Source organism: Neodiprion virginianus, chromosome 7 (genome assembly GCF_021901495.1).
Source record: "Neodiprion virginianus isolate iyNeoVirg1 chromosome 7, iyNeoVirg1.1, whole genome shotgun sequence".
Lineage (NCBI taxonomy): Eukaryota > Metazoa > Arthropoda > Insecta > Hymenoptera > Diprionidae > Neodiprion > Neodiprion virginianus.
In genome coordinates, this window is record NC_060883.1 from 23,022,585 (window position 1) to 23,048,357 (window position 25,773).

General features: G+C 42.3%; 1 protein-coding gene across 3 annotated transcripts in view; it reads right to left on the reverse strand.

Annotated features, from left to right (window-relative positions):
- Positions 1-25,773, reverse strand: part of LOC124308961 (hemicentin-2) — a 162,578-nt gene that overhangs the window by 41,774 nt on the left and 95,031 nt on the right. For all 3 annotated transcript variants that reach the window (XM_046772156.1, XM_046772157.1, XM_046772155.1), the window contains exons 5-7: positions 20,964-21,305; positions 6,968-7,090; positions 2,087-2,233 (exon numbers count right to left, since the gene is read on the reverse strand). In XM_046772156.1, coding sequence (XP_046628112.1) covers positions 2,087-2,233; positions 6,968-7,090; positions 20,964-21,305 — 612 coding nt within the window. The remainder of the gene's footprint in view (positions 1-2,086; positions 2,234-6,967; positions 7,091-20,963; positions 21,306-25,773) is intronic.

Here is a 25,773-nt window from a genome sequence, read left to right on the forward strand (position 1 = left end):
TTTGCTGTTAGAACCTTCAAAATCATGGTGTTCGATCCGATTCTGATTTATCTGAATCCAAAATTTTTATTTTCATCGGAGATCTCTAGAGATTTACATGGTGAACGAAATAGGCCAAAAAAAAAAAACCATCACAACCGTATAAAAAACATCACAAGTGTAACACATTTTTGTAAAATCGATTCTTTTCTCTTCTCGAGACGACGCGACGCATTGGTCGATAGATTCGTCAAGAATAAACTGTACGCTTACTATGGTGTTCCTTACTTCAGAACATTTTCGAAATTTGTCTTTGCCACCTTTCAGGTCGGTTATAAATAAATAAATAAAATTCGCGATTTAAAATACACACGTTTTTATTACAGTTCCAGCATATATTTCATCAGAGGAGAAATTGTTTGCAAAAAAGAAAGAAAAAATCCATTAGCGTAAGAAATCAGTGAGCTATGATTCCGATATTCAATAAAAATATCAGCATCCTCTACAGAGCATTCTACGTCAGCTGTACCCAATTAGAAGTTGACTTTTTTGCGAGTTTAACATCAGTGAACAAATGACAAAAAATATTCAATTGACGATGCAGATATATGCATATATTTATATATATTCTGTTTCATCAAATAGTAGAATAAAAGCCGATTAATTTCTCACACTTGTAGATTGTTTTCGCTAATAGTTAGTCCCGCAATAAAATACATGCAGGTACTGAAAATTGATCAAATATTTGTACAATATTGGAAATAAATGGAAAAACATCAGAGACCCGTGATTTTGTGGAGACTTCTGTTTATGTATTCGAAACGAATTCGGGGGGCGTATTAATCAATTTTCAAAAAATTTCAAAATAAGAACCACCCTAACGCGTATCGTTCAGTTTTCACGCAGCCTCGACGAGTGTTCGTGAATCGATAATTTCGCCCTCCTGCAAAATTGCCCTGGGATAAACCCCGCGACACAGCTGCGTGACTACGACGTATGGATGTGGAAATTTGGCAATACAAGGTGGGAGTAATTTCCGTTTAACTTCGCCAGTTTCCGGCCGGTGTTATCGGCGCTCCTTCCGCCCCTGAAGTTCCGTGGATAAAATCTCGACGTGTGATGCATCGAATTCGCCACGTAGGCAAACACAGACGCGTACTAAACGCCGAAAACACATCCAGCAGAATTTAATTATCAGAAAATCTCTCCGACCCTGAAATTACACGACCACCTCTCCAGATACGAATTATCGGATACGTGACAAGTTTATATACGTATAACGTCGTTTCATTTGATATCCACAAGTGACGTAACGAATGTAAATTTTCAAGTAATCGCGAATTCGAATATTTATCAGCGAAATTTTTAAATCTGGCGCCATTTCTCTATGGCTAAAAAATCGACAATTGATCGAGACTGACGAGTTTCCATCTTATTCTGGAAATTTCCCAGCTGATCCGAACCAAACCGAATGTTTGTTTGATTGTTTCACGATAAACTGATAATAGAAACAAGTTAATTTTTATGTTAGAGTACGATTCAAACGTGATGTCAAATTTTTATAATAAAACTTCGTTATCAAACTAACGTGTGTATGTGTGCGTGTGTGTTTTTTTTTGTCTCATTTAATATTATCATCGCACAATTTTGATGAATAAAATATTGAGTATTTGTGACAAGTCACATTCGCAAAATATACGCACGAGTTTTGGAAATGCGAATGCGAATGCGAATGCGAATACTCGTTACATCGCTAATACAGGGTAGCCAGTTAATTCCGCTCACAAAATTCCCCAACATTTTCCAGTTTTTCCCTGACATTTTAATTCGCAATTCGTTCAGAAATCTCTAAAAGCTATTAAAACCTAGATAATGCGTGACCAAAAAAATGACGATGTATTCATATTTATCAGGTTGTCTTAAATTTTTAACCGTAGATGAGAGGGATAAAATTGACACGTTAAAACCATGACACGCATGATCGTGAAGAGGAAGATGAGAAAAATTCTCACGACAATAGCATCTCAATTTTATGACAAGGCTTTTTAAAAAATCCGTAAACTCTTCAAAAAATTCCCTGACAGGGGCGAATAACAAGCGTACTCACAGCGAACGTTCAGGAAGTATCCTATGCTAGTAAAAATCCCAAGCATATGTCGGGTGTAGCATTTGTACCATCCGCTCTCCGCCCTCGTTATCTTCGTGAAGTTCAACCACCCGTCGTCGGTTTGTTCGACTGGTGGTGGACCGTCGTCTGAAACAAATACCGATAAAATAATAAATATATCCTGGTGTTTTGATCCTCTTCTAAGCTCATCCGCCTCTAAAAGCAACTAAAAGCCGTGTACCATGATTAGCACAAGAACTGGAATCACGCGATGCAACCAAGAAAATACAAATACGATCGGAAAGAGAATAGAAAATATTAGAAACTTCGTAACGATACAACGAAAAGGCAGAAGCCTTACGTTAGCCGGTGACTCGGCAGACAGACAAGCGCTGATTGTAATTTAAATTAACTTGTCGGTAGCAAAGAAGCTAAACGATGGTGGAGTTGCAAGAAAACGGTAGCGAAAGAACAAGCGAGAGCAACAGCGGTTACAGGAAGAAGGAAAGGTAACCGAAGAAAATCAAAATTTATTGCTCGTTTGTTCCCCACCATAATTGTGTCACCCCTCCAGCGATAAATATCGTTTACGATTACGTCACACGTTTTCGAAGATTAGATTTGGAAAGTCGGATGAGCGAACTCCGCCCCCTCGACATCGTGCGTTATTTCGCGTAGCATATACGCAGGAAGACGGAAGAAAATAAGTATAAAGTATGAGAATGATAAAGTAGGTAAAAGCGGTAGAGGCGGGTGCAATTTGGCGAGGAAACAAACGGAGGGCCGAATTCAAAGGAGGAATAAGAATCGGAAGAACGAAACGACTTTTGGCTCGAGCCTTGTACGCGTGCATGTATATACATGTGCTGGTCTCTCTTTATTACAGGCGAATGCTCGCGCATCCTTCCAGTCGAGAGTATTGTATTATGTAAGGCGGTATAAGCTTTGCGGATATCCGTATTATACCCGGGTATTTTCAATTTCTTTATTGACTCGGCGACGGGGAAGCGACATACCCCTACCATAAACGAGGGTGGTAACGGTGAAATTAAATCACCCGACTATACGCGATGAAGAATCGAGATATATATGTATATATATACATATCTATAAATGTACAATCCAACCTGCACCGTAATAATAATATGACAATATTGAATTCCGATTTCGCAGAGGTCAGTAAAAGAAGAAAAGTAAAAAAAGGAAAAACAAGGCGCTAGAAGTTGAGGCGTGCAACGGCGTTACATTATATTATTTCATTCTGATATACCGGCGTTAACCGTTCCATTAAATATCCAATTAAATATCGGGTGCAGCGGCAAAGTGAAGAGCGGAATCTGCAGCGGTTTGCGGTTCGAGGAACGAGGAAGGGAAAAGGGAAAAGGGAAAGGGGGAAAAGGGATCAGCTCGCCGCCGCGGCGGCCGTCCGGAGAGGGGGGGGATCAACTTAATCCCCATTCATAGAGCGAAACGGTTCGTTTCAAATAAATCCTCACCCCTAGCGAGATCCAGTGCAATTAAAATACTTTAATATCCTTTTTTTACCCCGCGGCTCTCCGGCAATCCGCAAGCCCGATATATATATATAATATAATATATATGTATATATATGTATGTATATAACAACGACGGCGGCTGCCTGCAACCCTGTTGAGGAATTTCTTTATTCCACTGTCCCATTCCTATAATATTATACACTTTTCATACTCTCGCGCTCTTCGTTCTATGCACGTGTATACATATATATATATATATATCTAGATTATAGATGACCTAACACCGAGGACCGGGGAACGAATCGTCCTCGTGGGTTGAACAAAGTTCGAACGATCTTGATAGCCTATTCATAGCCGGACTGTTCAATGAATGGAAGAAGTCAGTATGAATCACTGCTATCATCCATCCGTCATCTGTTTTTCTCCCTCCCTTAAATAAATGAAATTTACTTCTCCCATTTCTTTCTTTCTTTCTTTCTTTCTTTCTTTGCTTCTTTTACCGCCGACAATCGGAACTCGATCATTACATTCAATATCCAATTTTTATTCGTACCTATCCCCTCTCTTTTTTCTTTTTCTTATTCTCTTACAACGTAAATCGTAATTTGGCAATTTATCTTTCGCAGTACGTGAACCGCGGTATGTGCGCCCGACACGATATACATACATGTTGTTTACCGCGATAATACAGCGTTGAAAATTCTGCACGATTGGCGAACAATTCGTTCCTTAACGGTTGAACGAGTATTAATAAGATAAGAAAAAATAGAAAGTAAAAATAAAAAAAGAAGAAAAAAATTCCTGCTTCCTCTCCGCGATCACCGAATGAATACCTCGTTTTTTCGGTTCGTTTGTAGCCGATTGTTCGAACGGTAGAAAAGCGTATTATCATCATCATCATTATGATTATTATTATTATTATACCTATACCTCAATCTCCACGAAAAGAAGCAAAAACGGGATGAGAATACAGAGATAAAAAAAAAAAATAAAAAATAAAAAAATAGAAAAGAGAAAGAAAAATTGGTATGAATTTTCTTCAACATTTTTCACCGCAACGAAGCGGCGACACCGTAACGCGATACATATAATAATCTTGTGCGAAAAAGCTTGCGGTCGGTCTTGCATTATACAACGACGCGTTGAAACGTTCTCGTTGTTAGCTAATTTAACGGGTGCCAATGATAAAGTGCCATTAACCGCGGTAAATAAGTGCCGCTAGATAAAGAAGTATACTTTTTCTGGTGTACACGGTGCGGCGTGTCACACCGTGAGGGTGAAAAAGACCAGGGTTGCTTTCGCCTCGCGCCCCCGTACAATTCCCATATTACGGGGACAAGTGGACGCGTATCGGCGTCGGTTTTACCCTCCGCTTTTCCTCCCTTGTCGGGGAGGAATCTGGGTTAATGTCCATGGCACACCTCACCCCCAGACCCCGGTGTGTTTTATGTGGAAGCCGAGTAGCGGAGAGTCTCTTTCCCCCTTCTTCGCGAGAAAATCCATTTGATCGACTCAAGAGACGCGTAACGTTACACAGGCGCAAGTGTGACCGAACGAAGGTGAAAATTTCCTCTCTCGATCGTCAAACCGTAACTACAAACAACTTATACTTGATCCCGGGTACGATACGAGTATTCACATCACCGGGCTGAGTAAGAACCCGTTTCGATATTGAACAACGTTCGTCTACATACATATATATATATATTTGTATACGTAACCAACGTTTGATTGATTTTCACCTGAATCTAAACGAATGACATTATTTTTCAAAGCCTCGCTTCGCGTTCATCCTCCTGTAAGATCCTCTTTCTCGGCTTCTTCGTTTATACTTCCATTTCAAATTCCTCTCGAGTTGTACATTTTTATTTTATTTTTTTTATTAAGCTTTTTCTTTTCGCCCTACTAACGATACATGCATTGAATTATTTTATTTCATTGATCCAGACCAACGCACGGATTATTTTAGGTATTTATCTATACGTGGGTATCACCGTATATATTTGTAAATACATTTAATACTTCCGGAATACGTGAAATATCAGTTATCAAATATTATCCTTGTACGACACGCGAACCGATAGATCGATCGCTCTTCTCTTCTCCTCGCTCGCCACGATCATATTTTACAATATCGGTACACACGGTTGGAATTTATTCCAATGGGAATAAAATTAATTGGCGCTGATCGGTTTTTTATTCATTTATTGTTATTTTCTTTAAAAATTTCATTTCCGTAGGTAATCGGTTTTAACTTAGTTTACCAGAGTTGGCAATTTCGCATGGTTTTATATTATACTCCGGCATCGACGCGGCTAAAAATGTTTTTTGTTTTTTTCTTTTTTTTTTTTACCACCATTTTCACGCGCAATAATTAACTTGCACGACTATACCGTAGAACAACGTTTCTGTACAAAGTGATCGCGAATATCAGCAGTGTCAAAAATTCATTTTCCCCAATATATAAACTGAATATGCTTCGAAAATCATTAAACAGTTTCATCTGCCTGCAGGCTGCTGCTGCTGTTGCTGTTGCTGCTGCTGGTATATGAAATCCTGTTCGAAAATTCGACACGCCATATGTGCCGTAATATACAGATTGCGCATACATGAATAAGTTAAATCCCCGGAGAGAGAGAGAGAGAGAAAGAGAGTGTGAAAAAGAGGGAGAGAAAGAGAAGGAGAGAAGTATTATTAAACGAGTCTCCGCTCGTGCGAGAGTTTACGAGTCGATTTTATGACTTGCTCAACCGCAATTCGACCCCTTGCATGTACCTGCTACATACTTTTTAGCATGTGTGATGAGATCTCGTTTGTCCGTCGTCGACGTTTCTTCTTCGCCATTTTTTTCCATTCATGTAATAATTCAGGGTTCGTACGCTTTTTCGAATTGGAAATCACCGGACATTTTTCGCGTATTTCAGTCTAAAAATATGATTTCGTCCGGTAATCTTTCACGAAGTATCGCCGCTCGTTAACGACAATTTTTTTTTGTTTGTTCTTTTTTTACACGTTAATACAAACACCTTCGATATTACCTGGCAAACTACTTACCGTCTGACTGTCAATTTACAAACAACGGCCTGCGATTTCACGTAAGAAAAGGAAAAGAAAGAAGGTTTGGTATGAAGTAGTTGTACGCGTAAAATGTATGAAGCGATGCGACGAAATAAAACTTTGAGGTACAATTTTTTTTTTTTTTCTCAAGATCGACGGCACTTTGTATAAAAACGAGTTTACTTCTTCCATGAACTCAAAATTCCAGTATTATTTTCGAAATCCCCTGACATTTCCCGGTTGTCCAGGTTTTTCGCCGCGCGTACAAACCCTGTATTTCTTTACCGTTTCGGTGGGTATGTTTTTATAGGTCGTATTCGGAACTTACCACGTTGCCAGACGGGCACGCTACTCGGATTACTATCCACCTCGCACTTCAGGCTGATCGACATACCCTCGACGATCGGAATCCCAAAACCGGGTAGTCTCGTTATTGCGAAAGAGGGTGTATCTGAAACAAGAAAGACAGAAACGTCGTTTGAATTACTTTCACGTGTCTGTCGCAATGTTGTCTGAAGGATTGCGAAGCTCACGTAAGATTCGCGATTGTAAAATAACACAAGAGGGGAGGGTTGTATAAGAAGAATGAGCGCGGGGTGGTACCGTGAATGAGATTGGAAATCAGTTGTAACAGCAACAGGTAATTACACGTAATTCATTCGTATAAAAAATCCACTACACCTGAACATTATCGTAAAAGTTATACATGTTATATATATTAGGGTGGTCCTTAAAAAGGACATTTTTGAATTTCGATCGGTGAGCCCGCCAAATCAGCTTCAAATAATTCAAAAATAATGTCCTAATTTTTTCATCATTTCATCTCAACTTTAACCCGTGTCCCAAATATGGTGCAGCGAAATCCAAACTCATTTGATTTCGATAAAACCCGATCATCGGGGGATTTTGAGATCGCTAATTATAAATATGAACTCGAAATTACAAAATTTAAAACGGTGTATTCAACACGGCAATATCAAGTGCCTTTCGAGTTGGGGTCCACCATATTGGATCCACCACTTTGAATTTTCAAAGTTTGAGTTCAGATTCGTAATCAGCGATCATAAAAAACCCCCGTAAACCAAATTTCATCAAAATCCCTTGGTTAGATTTGATGTCCACCCTCTTTGGAGCACGAATTAAAGTCGTGATAAAAATTTAAAAAAATTAGAGAATTATTTTTAAATTACGTGATGCCGATTCGGAGAGCGAGCCGATCGAAACTCAAAAATGACCTTTTCACGGACCGCCCTAATATAAATTCAAGTTTACATCCCGGGTCGGCACATTTCAGGGATCGTAATACCTTATGGAGTGGTTAGGAAACAATGTCTCCCGTCCTAATGAAAGCTGCTACCCGACTCCGGGACAGAAACAGAAGCAGCAGCAGTGCCACGTGAATACAAGACAAAGCGAACAATAACGCGACACCCACGCCACGGCATCTCAAGGCAAGGCGCGTTTTCCTCTCTCGACTGACGGCCGACCTCCGATCGCTTAATGAGAACGAGAATAGTCGTGTACCTTTTCCAAATCTCATCCTCGCTCAGCTGCATCCACACTCCTCGTCGTCTCGAGTATTCAAACATACCTGAAACCACCCATTTTCATTTGGCAGAGCACCAACGTGCCAGGCGCCCCTGACTTTATTCAAAGAGGTTCCTCCTCGTTCTTATCAATTTTGAACAACTGACGACAAGCTTTCAGAAATGAAATCACTCTATGTACACATTTCCATTCCTCGATTAGTGTGCTTCGTAAAATGATCAGATTTTGTAACTCGTAATACAAATTTCATTACGGTTTAACGAATAGAACAAATGGAACGTGACATGGGTGGAGGAAGAGATTTTTTTCGTTCTTTCAATCCGTACTTTAAAAGAAAGAGAAAAGAAAAAAATCGACAAATTTTACATCTTGAATTTAATTTATACGTGATCAAATCCAGCAGCAAAAAGATCCCCCGATCGTTCATTCCGACACCCTTGTACAGTGTACTATATGTATATATATTTGAGAATTTCAAAAGCATGTAAGTAATTAAATTTTCAACGTCCGCACGCTGCAACCGCGTTACAGAGAAATTAAACATTCTGTGTACGACATGTGTGAAGCAGCAAGCATAACGTACCGTAAAGTTAAACAAAATTTCTAATTAAACCAGAGTTTAGATAGGAAAGGCGACTGCAACCTGTGGCAGCTTTCTGACTCTTGCGCCGCAGTTCTGCAACAAGCCGACGACAGATTCACGTATGTATGTATTCAAAACATTTACGGTATTTGGATGAAAAGAGGGAGAAAAAAGAAAATAAAATCTGAATAAAGGGGGGAAAAAAAAAGCACCATCCACATCCGGTAGCCAACAGATAAGGGCTGTCATCCGGATTCGAACCGCGGCACGTCGATGCGGATTCAACGTGGAACCTACTATATGTATATGCATATATGTATAACATGACAATAGGTATATACCAGATACCCTGCAATTTAAATCGAATTTGAACCGATGTCCGTCCGTGCGGAGAGATCCCGGCATCCGCTGCCACATATACAATACACGTACATTGTACATGTTCGTTTTCAAACTTTTTTTTCCTTTCCTTTTAAGGCACCTTCGAAACATTTGTGACAAATACTGAGAAACAAAGATTGTCGTAAAATTGAACCGCGATACAAAAAAAATTAAAATAAACTAAAATAGATAAAAAAAAAAACTATTACAATAATTGGTAACGACTTCTAAATATTTTCCTACTTCTTCCAAGTTTAACGACAATTTTCTTTTTTTCCCAGTATTTGTCGTAAATATTTCGAGTAGCACTTTGAAATAAAAAAAAAAAAGAAAAAAAAAGAAGTTGTAAAATCAGCCACCCCGATGTACATACACACGCACGTGCTTGAGTGCATATTGAATGTTTGACGTGTACCTACATTGCTGCACGCGGGAGGTAATGAGAAAGAGAGAGAAAGAGAAATAGTGAGGGGGGGGGGGGGGGTGGTCGCTTACGCGGTACTTACGCACAGCGGGGTTTAAATTTGTGGATTAATAACCAGGGTTTAGATGGTGAATGGTGAATGTAGAATGGTGAATGCGGGGCCGGGGAGGGTCTGGAACGATACGAACTTTGTTCGTTAAGGAGGAGCGGAGCCGGTTGAGGGGTCGTTAAAAGTGGCAAAGGAACTCTTCGACTTGGGTCTGTTGTTTACAACCTCGCGCCTCCTCCACTGGTACCTGCAGCGAAGAAATAACCTACTGTGCTGGGGTTGAACTTAAAGGGAGCCGAGGCAACGTTTCTCTTTATTATAAATTATAATTCAATTTACTCACACGTACCGAGAGCATGGCAGTCAAGGTACGTAAATTAATGAAGGGCCGCACTGCAGGAGTGACTGACCTTTGTGCCTATCGTTCGTCGTCACTGTACGAATCGAACCTGAACTTGAAATAGCTCAGGAAAGTATTTCAAATGCTTAAAAATATTTCATCAATACGCAAATCGAACAGTTGGTTTAGAACAGTTTCGATCGAATCATCCTTAACCCACTGTCGTTATTTTTTCTTTCGCTAATCTTACCGTTCTTACACACTTCTGTACTCCAAGTAAGTCGTACTTGTACGCACAACTTTACTCCAACCCCGCAGACGACTTTACAGTGCTGCTCGACTTGGGCTGTTTTAATTTTTCTTCTCTCGTCTGCTCCAACTTTTTCATGTACAAATCCCGTTTCTCTCGAAGGACTAGCAGTTAATCGTAGCGTTTTATCGTTCTCCAGAAAAGTCTTACGTTACTTTTCTCACGCAGCCCTTGGTGTAATATTCTATCAATCATGTCCCGCAGCTCGCAGTCTGTCGATTATTTTTCATCTCCTGCAGGTGAATTAAAATTCGGCACCTTCAATTTCACGCGGAGACGCGGCGGAGAAAGAGGAGAAAGAAGAGGTGGGCGGGGGAAGTGATTTTGCGCTTTAATCAAAAGCTCCGAATTACCGGAAATTGACGCCTCGACGCCCAACTCCGGGAGGGGCGGGGGGCGGTATTCGGTTTGGTTCTGAACAGGCATTTCGGACTACCGAAACTCCAAAGCTCCAGCTACTGCCGAAGCCCCTCGTTCGTTTCGCTCGCTACAACCGCCAATTTCCATCAAATTCTTGATTCGCTTGGTGATAAGGGTAGGGGGCGACAACTTCGATCAAACCAATAACGCATTCACCCTGCGGTAAAAGTGAGAGAGAGAGAGAGAGAGAGAGAGAGAGAGAGAGAGAGAGAAAGAGAGTACAGCGTCTACCTTGGAGCAAGAGTGCAGGTCTGATATGAACGCGGTTAAACCGTTGCAAGCTTCGCAAGTATAAGGTACGACGTCATATTAAACCCACAACTTTGGCGACATTTCGCACACTCACGAGTGTTTAGTACACACCAAGTTCGCAGCGCGTTACATCATGGTCTACGTTTATACGCGGAGTAATATAAGAGGTATAAGGTAAGTACATGGGTAGGTAGGTGGAACGTTACAGGCCGCAAGGAGAGGAGGCGGAGAAGTAAAACGGAAGAAGCCAAACAACCCTCCGGCGGCTTAGAAATATTGCTCAAAATGTTGGTTATAGTCGACGTCCTGCGCTGGTTCTTGGGAGGTTTGTGTAACCTGTGCAGTTGTAGCTATATCTCGAAAAGCCAGGGATGTAAGTCACGGTGAAACGTGACAGCTCACTACTCCTCGTTGAAAACGCAGCCCGGATCTGACCTGCTCTTCTCTCAGTTTGTTCGAAATTTCGTTTCTAAATGGTTGCAGGAGGGTTTTCAGCCTTAACAAAAGCAACGCTGATATTATTTACCAAGGGATTATTCTACAGAGTAGTCTAGTCTGGTATGCGAATACTTGTACGAGGTCGGTTCTAGCAGAGAATACGAATCTGATACTGCGACACTGTGATATAATCAGACGAAAGGACGAAACCGCTCGCTAATCGCGTCATAACCGTAAGTTTCGAGGTATATAAGCTGATTAATATCCAACGAGTTTACTTTGGCTCGAAAGATACAAGTTATATCAGGCAGTAATTTGCACCCTCTTGACTCTCGACTCGACAAATGATCACAGGTACGGAGAAACACTCTACCGAAGTTGAAAGGTGGTATTACAAGTTATGAGCCAATTCGATCAACTAATTAATTACGCTGATTGAACGCTAAATTATTCTTTGTTCTAAGAATTGAGTATAAATATTAACGCAAGATTGAAGTAAAAAAAAAAACCATGCCGCCACATTTACCAAAGGACTATCTGGAAAAGGTTCAAGTGAAAGCTTTCTTTTTAACCATAAAGCTTCTTTCTTAACCAAGAAAGCTGTACATTATATCATGAGCATGAGCATCAAACTGGTATATAAATAATTATCCACCACTACATAGTAACGTTGAATTACACGCGTCGTTGCCTACGGGAACTCATACCGCAGGTTGTACCATTCGACACGTAAACTACGGTAATCCTCAAAGGGATTTAGGTTTCAAACGAAGCGAGAGATACACCGTTGGAATGCCACCATATGTCGACCACAATTTACACGGTAGAAACCGCGATACGATGACATTGGATCATCATCGTCATCGTCATCACCATCATCGTCATCATCATCATCATCATCGTCAGCATCGTCTTTTCACCAACGTGTGTATAGAGAGGCACCGAGTGCTTTGAAACTGGCACCAAACAGCTGAAAGCTGAGGGTAGTAGGTACAGTTTCGATTCTTCTAGGCAAAGCTAACCAGAAATCAAACGTGCATCTGGAAACCTGCACATGTTCGGAGTACCTCGTACGCGAGATGATCGAGCCGTGAAACTGACGTTCACCATCTCAAAGTTATATCCGTGCTGTTGTTTTAGCAGTTCATTTCCAACGCCCGAGGAGATGGTTCAACAAACCACCTGTAAAATTTTCCCGAAGGCTTTGAGTAAACTTCCATAAATTTACCTTCCAACCGGTGATGTTTATATTCGTCAACGACGATCCGTCCCGCGATCATTAGAAAATGATCACTTTTTGCGCGTAACGTCGAAGTTCTCGTTACACACTTGCAACCTTGGGTATAATCGTTATCAGCGTGACGATGATGGCGGGAGAACGGTACGGAAGTGAGACGGCGTCGTCTCGGCGTCTCAAGGATATTAAATCTGACTTACACGGTGAAGCCGAGCTCGGCGTCCTCTCGACTTCAACGTCGTTGTCACTCTCCTCGTCACCGTTTACCGAAACAATCGCTTGCCGCCTTATTAAGACGAGCGGAACTCGGTCGGGGGTGAATTGCGAGGTTTTCTCTTCCAACCGAAGAGACGGCTCGTACGGCATCCTTCGTCTTCACCCCGTCCAAGAGGAGAAAAACGACACTGAGTGAAGGAAGATACCCGGGAGGTTGGTTTTCTCCGTGTAGCCACCGCTGTTTGTCATATCCGTGTCATTGTGGCTACGGTGGGCGGTTGCCACTATAAGTTCATTTTGCCGGTTCCGTTCTCTTCTCCTTTTTCTTCTCTTCTCCTCTCTTCTCGACGACGCCATTCATCCGGAGAGAAAGAGAGAAATAGCGAGAGAGATTAGCTTCTCGTCCTCCCTCTCGCAACTATAGAGTAACAGGGGGATGAGACGCGAGAGTCTTTCCAAGGTTGAAAACGACTCGCTGCTTTCACGATTGTTTCACAACCTAGCCATTAAATTTAATACAAGACCGTCGCTCCTTCCTCCCTCTCTCACCCCTCGCCGTTATCTCTCACTCTGTATAACAGGTAATACTACCTGCTATATAATACACCTACCCCTCGCAATGAATTATTATTTTAATTCAGACAGGTTAATTGCTAAACAGCTAATTATGACGCTCCTTCTTAACTTCATACTGTCGACCTATCCCCGGCTTCCTAATGATTAATTATAATCTTCTCGCATTTGTTTGTGTATATATGTAATAATACCTGCAATACGTACAATATACGCATTGTTTAAAGTTTCATTCAACGCGCCAAGCATTTGTTTTCTCTTGTTCTTTTATATATTTCAAACAAATACGTAGGTACAGCCAGAGGATTCTTAAAACCCGTATGTCTCATCCATATAACAGTGAAAATTGTACATTCTGCACTGCAGTCGAGTCGATGTTTACAAAATCGAATTATCTAATGTTTTAGCTGATTTCCCATGCCGAAGAGAGCCACGAGTAAATATCATATGCAAATTTCATATAAAATATTACTAAAAACAAAATGAAAATGTAATGAAAAACGTACGTCTAACCTATCAATCGACTTGATTATACTTCGCAACCACGTACAGGATGTGAAAACGCAAAAAAAGAAGATGAATAATATCGCTACTTTTTTCGAATCACGTCATTATACGCGCATGTATCAACATTAATCGATACGAGGATGATTTAAATTCGTTGGAATATTACTTCAGCGCACGTTGGAACCGCTGTATGCGGATTATTTAAAATTTCATTTTTCACCACCTCCCCGCACTCGGAACTTGCGTAGATTTATCCACTCTCGTCAGCAGTCTCTTTGACGTAGAAAATGGAGGAAAAAGTAAAATTTCAAAAGCAAATACGACGTACGACTGGGAATGAAAATATCATCTCGCGCGGGACACGTAGGTATGAGATTCTAGTACAGGTACACCTGTATTCGTTGGCTATGTAATTTCCCACACCTGGATCGCGAATCGTTTGATCTTTTCGCGCGAAATAATCCATCGAGGGAGTACGTTCGACCCCTGGAGACTGCAGGTATAGAGGGACGAAGGGGAAAGAAAGGGGAAGTAGGAAAGTGAAGTGGGGCTGCGGGTGGAGGACGAACACTTGTGCTAATCCAAACGGTAGGTATCCGGTTCTCTTCGTATACGCGAGTAGCACGCGGTTGATCCTGGTCTAGCAGTAAACCAACCACCACTACACATTCAGCCCGCTCGTTGTTAAATTCCTGTATTTAATATTAGGCCGGTACATTGTTCAAGCTGTTTAGCGGCGGGTCTATACATTAACGAAGCTTATTACAAGGGGGGTCTATTAGCTCCTTGTTAACGGAGCAACGAGAGAAGCCAGAGACCGAGCCAGGCGGCAGAGTTCGTGCTTGAAAGTTAGGGCAAGGAGGGACCCTCGAGGTTGCCGAGGCAACTGGAAAGCCCAACCTCCTTTGACGGGGCACAGGTCACAAGGATAAACTCTCTGTATCACAATAACGCGGCGTAATATCCACAAGAGTATAATATCCTCCTGCGCAGAGATCATCTTTGAATAATTTTCCATCATGATAAACCGCGTTGCTTGTTAACGGGAACCGCCTTACGGCTCTGTCTGATCGAACGGTACGATACGCGGTGTCCGATGAAAAATCCGTAACAAATTCAAGAATATCTCCGAGACATATTCAGGTGAGTCAAGGACATTGAAAATAGAATATTTCCAGGGTGTAAGAAAAATTCAAGGAAATTTCCAGGAACTCGAGAACTTCCAGGACCACTGGACACACCGTGATAAACTACGACTCTCCATATCAGTATTGCCACGAGTTTCGTTGTTCTGAAAGGTTCTTTTGACAAACAGAAGGATAAGGTGCTGTACGAGAATAAGAAACTCTCTTGTTTTCATCCAGAATTCAGGAACTTAAGAAAAGTTTCAAAGAGAACCGGACAAAGAAGAACGCATAAGAATCTCGGTGATTATCGACCCGTGGCGAAGAAGACCGTATCAGGGGGTCAAATTCCAACTGCGAAACGGCGACTGAGCCGAAGGGTCGTAGTTCGGAAGATAAGATTAGGAAAAGGGATTGTTGGAATGACCGGGTGGTGAAGAGACGGTGATCACCGACGAAAACCCGGGCTGCGAACAAGTCGAGAAATGTCGATAGTGATGGTGGTGGTGGAAGCCGAGGACGGAGGCAGCGAAGGCGAACAAAGATGTTTATGTAACCTAATTTTCCGGCTGATTGGCGCACGCGTCTCAACCCCCGCTGCCCCTCTATACATATACCTACACTCTTTTATCTGGGTATATGCCCGTCGACGTCGCTCCGCCCCTTCTCTCAGCGCCTTTTCGTCCCGTGTACCGGGTGCTTTATCGTGATTTAAAGGTAACCTGCTTTTGTTTTCGCGTCACGAGGTAAGCCACCTCGAGTTGGACGTCGGCGCAAACACCCTTTTCCCATCCACCTTCGAGCCCCCACCACCTTTCCAGGGTAAAATCAACACAACCGGGAGAATTCCGTTACACAACTACCCCCTATTACCCTGTACGACCACTGTTCGTTGCTCGTCTCCTTTCTCACCCGTCAGCTTTCAACTCGAGACCATCCAACGAATCGCTCCTTCTCTTCACATGTCCACTTTTGTGTAAATAAAAAATTATAAGATAGCGAGTAGTATTATACTTTATATACATATACATACCATAGATAAGGACAAGCAGAAGCGTAGGAGCATGAAAAGTATAATAAAAGCAGAACAGAAGAAGAACAACAAGAAGAAGATGATGCGGGTGGAATTTCTTTGATCTCCGGGAAGTTATTTTCTCATACAAGACTGGACCATATTTGAAATTATCAAAGAAAGTGGAATTTGCCAAGGATGGTTTTACACTATGCAAAATATGAGAGTAAAACTACGAGTAAAATACGCGTTTCGAGATAATAGTAAAATAGTAAAACAATGCCCACCACAAATTTCCGGTTAGTTTGTTCGTCGGTGAAAAAACCAACCAAGATAACAACACCGTCAGAGTTTATTCTATCCCGCTTCTTGAAGACGGTAGAATCTTCTTCTTCTTCTTCGAAGAGATAAGCTTATAAAGGAGTGCGAAAAGGGGACTGACTGCTAAACTCGAGTAATAGTTCGGTGTTAACGGTCGGACGTGATTAGGAAACTCCGGACCCTTTCGGGTCTCGAATGCCCCGAAGCGGCGACACTGTACCAGCACCTCTATCGCCATGGTGCAAAGACAGTCGACTAGCTTCTGAGTTTACCTTAACCACCCAGGAAGCCTCGCTCTGTACACGTCTCTAATGAAATCCAGTGTCTGACGGCAGCGTCAAGACAGTAGCCAACAAAATCTCTTCTGGGTATGCATCATTTTCGAACGGTGACCATTCGAAATGTAGCCTTCGCTACATCCCCATTTCTGTTCACCAACCTCCGTAAGCGACTTCTTTTCTTCGCATCGACACCGCGACTCGCCTGACTCAAAGTTCCTCGGGACAATATCTTTTTGATTGCGGGCTCCTTCTCCCGCATCACCACCACCACCACCACCACCACCACTACCAGCTATCCGGGAATTTCTCGTTCTGGAAGGGAGGGTATGGGGGATGTTCGGGGCCGGGCAGCTGTCGCGCGACGACGACGACGACGACGACGACGACGAGGAGTAGAAACGCCGAACCATCTCCTCCGCGGCAAGTCTCCGAGGCTTCTCTCCTGTGCGGAGGAGGCCTGTAAATCAATTACCAGTTCGGTCCGGAGCTCCACTCCCGATGGGACTTGCACGTTCGCGTCTACGTGCCCTTCCCGCGACCCTTTGTCCAAGTTTTAACCCACCAAACGCGGTGTAGTCCAACACGTGACAGGATCCCCATACTCGACCTACACGTATATACACGTCCACCACCCTACGCTCTCGGACCTTTATTGTTTACCTCCGGAGGGCCGCCGGATGTACCTGAGTAAACGGCCTGGCTACTCCCCAACGCATTCGGCGTGTACGTGTATACGAAATTGATTGCCGCTTGCGCAAATAATGGCAACGGTGTAAACTGTAGACAGTGTTACGTATAGAATCCGAGCCGTGAGCAGATGGTTCGGTCTAGCAGCGGGTTGCGCAAATTTACAATCACGTTATCGAACTCCTGGAAGTACAACGATTGAAATAAAAACAAACGCATTTCGTTCGTCGTGTACCTATAAAAGTATTACATTAAGAGACCGATATATATATTCGTACGTCGAATTTCTCAAATCTTTTCAACATAGAGAATTATTTCCATCGACAACCAAGCTACACTCCTCCTCACTAGGGTGATTCATGTTTTAACTTAATTTTTTGTAGGCGTTACTCGAAAAATTTGTGACAAATACTGGAAAAAAATTTTTTGTAAAACCTAGAGGAAGTAGGAAAATATTTAGAGGTCGCTACCAATTATTGTTATATTTTTGATTTATTTTTATCGGTACACCCTACGGACGTGTATATATATGTATTAGTTTATTTTTTTCGTATCGTGGTCCAATTAATCATTATTCAGAAAAATCAGTACCGAAAACGAAATTAGAGTAACAAAAATTGTTATCCAAATTTCATCGAGACGGTTAAACTTTCGGATAAAAGACGAGGACAGCAAACTGCGGAATTGTTAGACGCAGTTTGCTGTAGATTGGTCAACGATTAATTGAACCACAATACAAAAAAAAATAAACTAATATATATTCAAATCCGTAAGACGTACACGTAAAAATAGATAAAAAAATATTACAATAATTGGTAACGACCTCTAAATATTTTCCCACTTCTTCCAAGTTTAACGACAATTATCAATATAAATATTAAATAATTTTATATATAAATTTTTGAAGTGGCACCTGATAAAAAAAAAAAAGAAAAATCAAAAAATGAACACCCTACTGACTCACGTTAGAGTTCTCCTGGAATACACCGTATACTTATACACCATGACCTGTACATTGTGTATTTGCATACAGTTCCCACCGTCCAGATCAAATCTCGCTGATGGTTTGACAGGTATTTGAATACGGAATACAGGAAACAGTTAGCACAGGTGTGTCTCACGGACTGGCATAATTACTCGAGTGAATCGTGAATCGCGAGGTGAGATGTACATATTGTATACAATATATTATATATACAATTCTCCTCATCTCGACATTCGCCCCAGGAGGAATCTCTGCGGTTGCATCATGGCGAAATTAAGGGGGAGGCAAAGGGGATGAGATGAAGCAGATAATATAGTGAAATACGTACAATATCCTAAAACTGAAAATATCCACCTCCCCCATCGTGAAGTGGAAATAATTCTTATTGTGCGTACATCCATACATCCCTAAATATAATTTTCTCAGAGAGCGAGCAAGGCGATAAATTATACTCGTACGAATTAAAATCCCAAAAAGGGTATTTTACACCCTGCACTGAGACACGGCACGGAAACGCGGCGTTGCTCCTCCCGTCATTTTTCCAAGGCACAAAGTACAGATATATCATAAAGTATACCGGAATATTGCAAAATTTTTCACCCGCATTCGCGCAGCATTCAAAAGCAGCTGACTCAACCAGAAGGATATGGTGGGGCGGGCGAAAAATGAATCTGATGAAAAAAGGTTGGGGTGGAAAAAGAAGAGAGGAGGAGGTTCAGCGCCGTTGAAAGGAAGTCAATTATGAGCAGAGAGCGGACTTGCGACTCGTGACTGCAGCGTAAAGAGAGGAGAGGAGAGAGCCGGATGAAGGTAATCTCGCGGCAGTAGCTCCACACTTTCTTTCTTCCTCACGTTGCAATGAGTTGGTTGGTTACCACGCGAATTTCCACCCGATGTACACAAGCTATCCGTGTTAAATCGATTGACCACGAGATCGTGGTCGTCGATTTCTAGGTGCAGATGGAGAAGTCCGTTGAAGCGAATGGAAAGGAGGGGGCACCGGAAGTAGCCTCGAGTACCGGTAACGGAAGTTAGTAGAAATTTATGACGCCGGCGGAAAAGTCAGTGATCCCGGCCATTAGGTTGCGTAGGCGGGAAGGGATTAGGAGAGACAAAACGTCCCTCCACCACCTTACGTCTGCTTGCCTCCCTCTCCTCGAAGGTGGGTAGGTGGTAGTACTAGTAGTAGTAGTAGTAGTGGGTAGGGAAGACTCGAGAGGGTTTCGTACCTACTAAGCATCCCGGTAAAGCGCATAATCTAGCCTCAGACAAGCCTAGCCTGCCCGACTTTCCCCTCTTAGTTTTTTGTTCCCGCGAAAGCTAATCCCCTTATTCCATCCCCCCCAGCAAAAGCTGAGCTTGCAGAAAGCGTGTAGGAGAGGAGCGGTAAACTTTCGTCCGAAAATAGCCTTTGTGGGACTTTGCGACACACCCAACTGGGATTCCCCTCCTCCTCCACCTTCTCTCTTCCTCTCTTCTCTCTGCAACAACCCCCAAAGCTGACGAACCGATTCATATCGCCCCGTTACAGCTATCGCTCAAAAACTGGATGCTTTGGGGAGGGAGTGACGTCGACCCCCATCCCTCCTCCCCAACTCATGCACTATATTCTAACAAACTTTGCTTAGAAGACCATCTGCGCGTGTTGCGAGATTGTCGTTGAGATGTGAAATATTGCCACAGAATTTCTGTCGCTAGTCTATAATGCATTTATTTTAACCAACGGATGAAGTATATACGAGTAAAATTTATCGAGAACGATTCGTCGATAAGTGAAGAACACGTGTATGACTAACAAATGGATGTGCTAACAGAGAAGTGCAAATTTAATGGATGGACGAGTGCATAAACGATTAAAACTGCACGAAAGGCACTCGAAATTACCAAACAACAGCTCAGGTAAAAGTAGAACCATGTATCGTGTCAATTAGTTGTTCAATCGTAGTGTAGTGATTGCTTAACCTTTTCAGTCACAAAAACCATTATAGTGCCGCCTTTTCTTTTTTCTCTTTCTTCTTTTTTTTTTGTCATTTCTTTTATATTCCATGTAAAGTGGTGAATTTTTTATTTATTTTTTTTTGCCTTTGCAGCTAAAGAAAATACTTCAACTTTGAAATGATGTGTTGTTTTTTTTTTACGAATCTATAATTGTCTGTAATTGTTACCAATAAATATGTGCAAAAAAACAATGTATCTTCGTGAATGTAATTCGTTGGCGAAGAAATGTGATAAAAGACGTATATTAAAAATGCTTGGAATTCATTGGTCGACAAGCACGGATCTCAGAATAACCATTAGATTTACAAAATTCAACACGTAGACGTATTTTTTACCCTCCTTATGGGTATATATAGATAGTATCGGGGGTTTGTACCTATTCTCGGCCTAAAATCATCCCGTCTAAAAATAAATATTCCTACAAATTTCATTCAAGACCACTGTCTAAACGAATGTATTGATAATCAACCCTGTTTTCACCCCATTTTAGGGGGGGTTGTTTTTAGTTTTATTAAATATTGACGGCAGATTCGCGTCAAGGGTCGCAAAAAAAAAAAAAAAATACAAGAAAAAAATATATAATCGTTTCGCTTGGATAAAATACTCGATAGTAAATGAAAAAAATAAAGGTAGCTTACATTGCACGTCGAGAAGTATGCTGGCGTTCATCGGCGAATGAAGAGTTACGTGCCTCGCTACGCAGGCAATAGTGGCGTTGTGATGACCCCTGAGGACGTTCAGATGAGCTCCGCTACGCCGGCCAACAACGGACGGGAGTATCGTCAGATTGTTGGGCGGTTGTTCAGGCCCGTCCAAAGTCGCCTGAGAAAGGGTCATGCCCCAGGACAAGACAGGGGGTGGATTGCCACCTTCGACACCGCACTCGAGAGTCAGTTCAGATCCCTCTTTAACCGGAACGAATTGATTTCCCGGATCCAATCGACGCCCGTCGATCAGCAGGTACGTCGCTCTCGGGGCCTCTGAAACAGTTTCATCTCAGTAGTCAGGTTGATCCCAGGTTACGTAGAAAAAACAAGTGTGATAACAAAATGATCGTTGAATATTACGTGGAAACGGAGAATGGATTATTCATCCGTGATCGCACGGCTTTCACATTCAGTTGTGAAATTAAATTCTTGGAAAAGAGAGAAGATACGAAGATTGAAATTTCAAATCTATCATTCATTTGTGCGCAAGGTATAAGATTTGCTTAATGAAATATGGAAAAATGACTTTGGGTTGGTGAACAAGAGAGTAAGAGAGAGAGAGAGAGAGAGAGAGAGAGAGAGAGAGAGAGAGAGAGAGAGAGAGAGAGAGAGAGAGAGAGAGGACGTTTCTCCGTCCTTTTTACAACAGCCGTTTTCAAAGCCGTCAACGATTGCTATACCTATTTAACGAAGCAACAGGCAGGCAAGCAGCAGGAAGAGAGGGAGAAAGAGGACCTCGTAAATACGCCCCCTCGGTTCTGAAGTCACCGGAAGCGAATTCGGGAGTGAATTACTGTTCGGGTCTCGGTATCCGTTCGATATCAAGAGCGATAAGAATAAGGTAAAGACCAGGAAATACCAGGAAATACCAGGAAAGACCGATTTTCATCCGTAGAACGTGCGCGGATAGTAATCTCCAAGAGTTATGGGGTCGGCTGCACGCGCCCAGGTGTGTTGACGTGAGGCCGTAAAGTCGAATTCAAGAAATTGCATCAACACCGTCAAAGTGGTTAGAAATTTTCACCACAACTCTCAAGCGATAAGGAGACGTCGTCGAACTTGTACCAAAAGCCGCGTGGTGTCGGAACAGGAGAGAGAGAAAGAGAAAAAAACAAGGGAGCTGAAGAACAGAATCAAGGATATCGATTTTGTATCAGACACACCCGCGACGGCTCGTGACAAAGCGTTATTTAACACCTGAGGATGGCGAAAGGGAGAAAGAAAGAGAGGGGGTGAGTGTGTGTGAGAGAGAGAGAGAGAGAGAGAGACGGTCAACGGCGTGCGTTCGTCGAGGGTAAAAAATCGATCCTTAAAACGTAAGGGAAGAAGGAAGGAAGAAAGAAAGATGTGTAGCCTGTACATTCAGCGACGCCCTGTTAAACCCTCGACAGAGTGGGGGGGGGGGGGGGTCTGAGGCAATCCAATCGGGGAGAGGCTAGGCAGACAGACTGAGTCGTAGAACGATTTCTGGAAACGGCAATGTCTCTTCCAATAATCATCCAGATTGCTTTCGGTAGCCAATAAATAGGCAAGATTTAAGGGGTGAATTCCAACCGCCATCCACCGCTATATACTCCTCTCCCTTCCTCTTCTTACCCTCTTCTGTACATATATATCTCTCTCTATCTCACTCTTTCTCTCTCGCGATCCGATGCGATGGGTACACACGCACGAATGCTCTCGCCAAAGTAACGTTAACGTTTATACGCGTTCACATTCATCCCCCCGGGGGCGTTTCTTCTTCTCGTCGGTCGTTTTACCCTGCCTTAAAAGTCTGAACAACGCAGCAGACGCTCCGGTTGTTTCACATGATGCGGAAAGATTATATACTACGTTTCACTTTTTACTAACTAACCAAACCAACTCCCCTTCCAGTCTGCAACTCTGCAGCACGACCAATTCCGTTAAAACTAGTCAATCGGCCAATGTATCAATTCCGTTTATAATCATGAATTTGCGTCTGTCCTTCTGACTGGACACTTTCTTCAATTTAAAATATATGGAATTAACTCAACATACCTGTATGTAAATGGGTGCGTTATATTCGTCGACGGTTTTGAATAATTAGAATATAAAGTAAAAAACACCAATATTTAGAATCAAAGTAAAAAACACTACATTATTTTCTCTCGCCGTGTTTTTCATGTCTACAAAAATCAATTTTTTTTTTTTTTTTTTTTTAATTTACTCATAGCTTTTTCTCACTCTGGAACTCGCCCACGCGTTTGAAAGTTGATGATATTCAAATTTTGAATCGATCCAATGAGCAGAGGCTCAAACACCGAAAGTACAATCCATTGATACAGTATTAGTAGGGATTATTTGAAATACTGCAAGTATCGCTTGAATTTTCGACAGCTGAGATCGTTTCTAGTCGGAAGGCAACCGACGATTCACAAGGTTTGAGAAAAAAACCTATCTACTGCGGTCGATATCGACTACGTGAGAATTTGGATGTAAGCAGATCGAAGTGATGAATATACAGAGCAAGTCAAACGAAACTTATTGTTAGTCGATGAATTAGACCGTACCCCTAACCCAATCTGGCAAATGTTTAGTACATAACGTCATCAAGTCACACTAGTACGGTTATCAAAGTAAGATTCGAAGTCTTCATGTAAGTAACCACTGTGAATAAGAAACAATAATGAAGCCATAACAACAAAGAAAAGACGACAGCACGAAATGACAACAATTGGGTTCGTCTTGGCATATGAAAGTCATGTTTACTCATGGGTGTATGTATACTGAACATTCGCTAAGTTTGGCTGAGAGGTGGGGTCCCAATTCATCAATTAAACTCCTCCCATTTTCGGAGTGTCAATTGACTGACCCTGTACACATATGTATACATATATTGGAATGAATCCAAGAGGTGCGTAACACCAAACATGTAAAATTCGAAGTTTGGAATAAACATGATGCGTAGTGTCGGCATCAGCTGTAGTTATAGTGGTACGAGGATGTCAAAAAAAAAAAAAAGAATTGGAGAGCAGAGCGTGTTGGGATAGCGTAGCCACGTGGAAAAGGTTATTTATACGGCACGTGGAGAGAAGAGACAAGGAGGCAGGCAGGCAGGAAGGAAGGAAGGAAGGAAGGAAGCGAGGCGACAGAAAAGTAAGAGTGAGAGTGAAAGGGAGGGAGGGAGTGGGGGAGAGAACGGGCGGGACGAGTGAACGAACGAACGAATGAACGAACCAACAATTCATCTTCGCCAGTGTGTTTCCGTTGGGAATGGGTTCGTAGTAGTAGCTGACGTGTTTAATACTTGCCACACTTTATCATTCGCTGGTGGAGCTTCAAAAGAACAGCCACGCGCACATACCGAAGAGGAGAGGAGAGGAGAGAAGAGAGAAACAAAAAAAAAACAAAAAAAACCCCCCAAAAAAAAACAACCCACTCAAAGAGTGATTGAAACAAAAAGCGTAGAATCCGTGGATACAGCCTTGCTCACATGCATGCACGCCTTGTATATTATCATGCATATTTTAGCATGTTATACAGGAGTTCGGGGTCGACCCACGACCGGCACCTGCCATCCTACCCTGCCCAACCCCCCCATAATTCGTTATAAAAACACGTTTTTCACGTCACCTTTATGCATGTATCCATACACAGTAATTTATACCGTATCTGACAATGAGGCATATAGACATAAGAGGAAGAGAAATGGGACGTGTATGAGGTACGGGGGATTGAAACAAGCGTACAATACACCTACTTCCAAATTCTCATCTCTCTCTCTCTCTCTCTCTCTCTTTCTCTTCAAGCAACGTAGTTATAACACGTGAGGATGGGGGGGAGAGGGAGGAATATCGTTTTAAATTTTCGCGAAGACGCGCCGTCGAGCCGTTCAAAAACGCGTCCGTCGACGTAACTCTGGGCAGACTGAAGGTGGATGAAGGGTTGGGGAGGGGGAGGATCCTTTAAAATGCAAATATCCTAGTGGGAAAACGCGAGGCGCGTACGAAAAATTGCCCCTGTCCGTCCCGGCTGAGATTGGCCGGGCAACGATCACCGCGAGAGCAGCCGGATAAAAACGTAGCAGAACCAACGAACCCTTCTCCTCCCTTTCACGTTTTTGGCAACGTATGTACGAGCATTCCTATATCCCGGGTAGGAAAACGTATGCATGTATGTATGTACGTATGCACGTGTATGTGGCCCATAAAGCACGAACGGAAAAACCGCCCTCGAACGCACGGGTCGAGGTCCTCAAACCTGCTCGTTCATCTTCACTCGCGCCTCCCGCCCGATTTCACACGGAATAAGAGGAATAACATACGCCCGCGTTGAAATGTGTTTAGCTACCCTTTTCCCCCCTCCACGCCCGCCCGTAACTTTTTTTACTCCGTAGAACTCTTCTTTTCTTGCAGACGAATTTTTCTTACCGTCGATTTTGTTGTTTCGGTGCGAATAATTTTTGCGGAGGGAATTAACTTTCAACTTCGGCACGGTGCTTTTTTTCCAAGTTTTTCTTTCGTTTTCTTCCACTTTGTTGTTTCGCTGTTTTCTACATTTTCTCTTTCAGCTTCCAATTATTCCTGCGTAATTTCCAGTGAATTGATTGCTCGAGGAATATATATTACATATTTCCATATCGTGTGTGTATATATATATATACTTAGAGGGGTCCTTGTTTAAGGTATTGATGAATTTTTTTCACCCCACCCCTGAAATCCACTTCAAATAATTCAAAAACAAGTGCCTAATTTCCTTAGATTTTTACCTCAACTCTAAG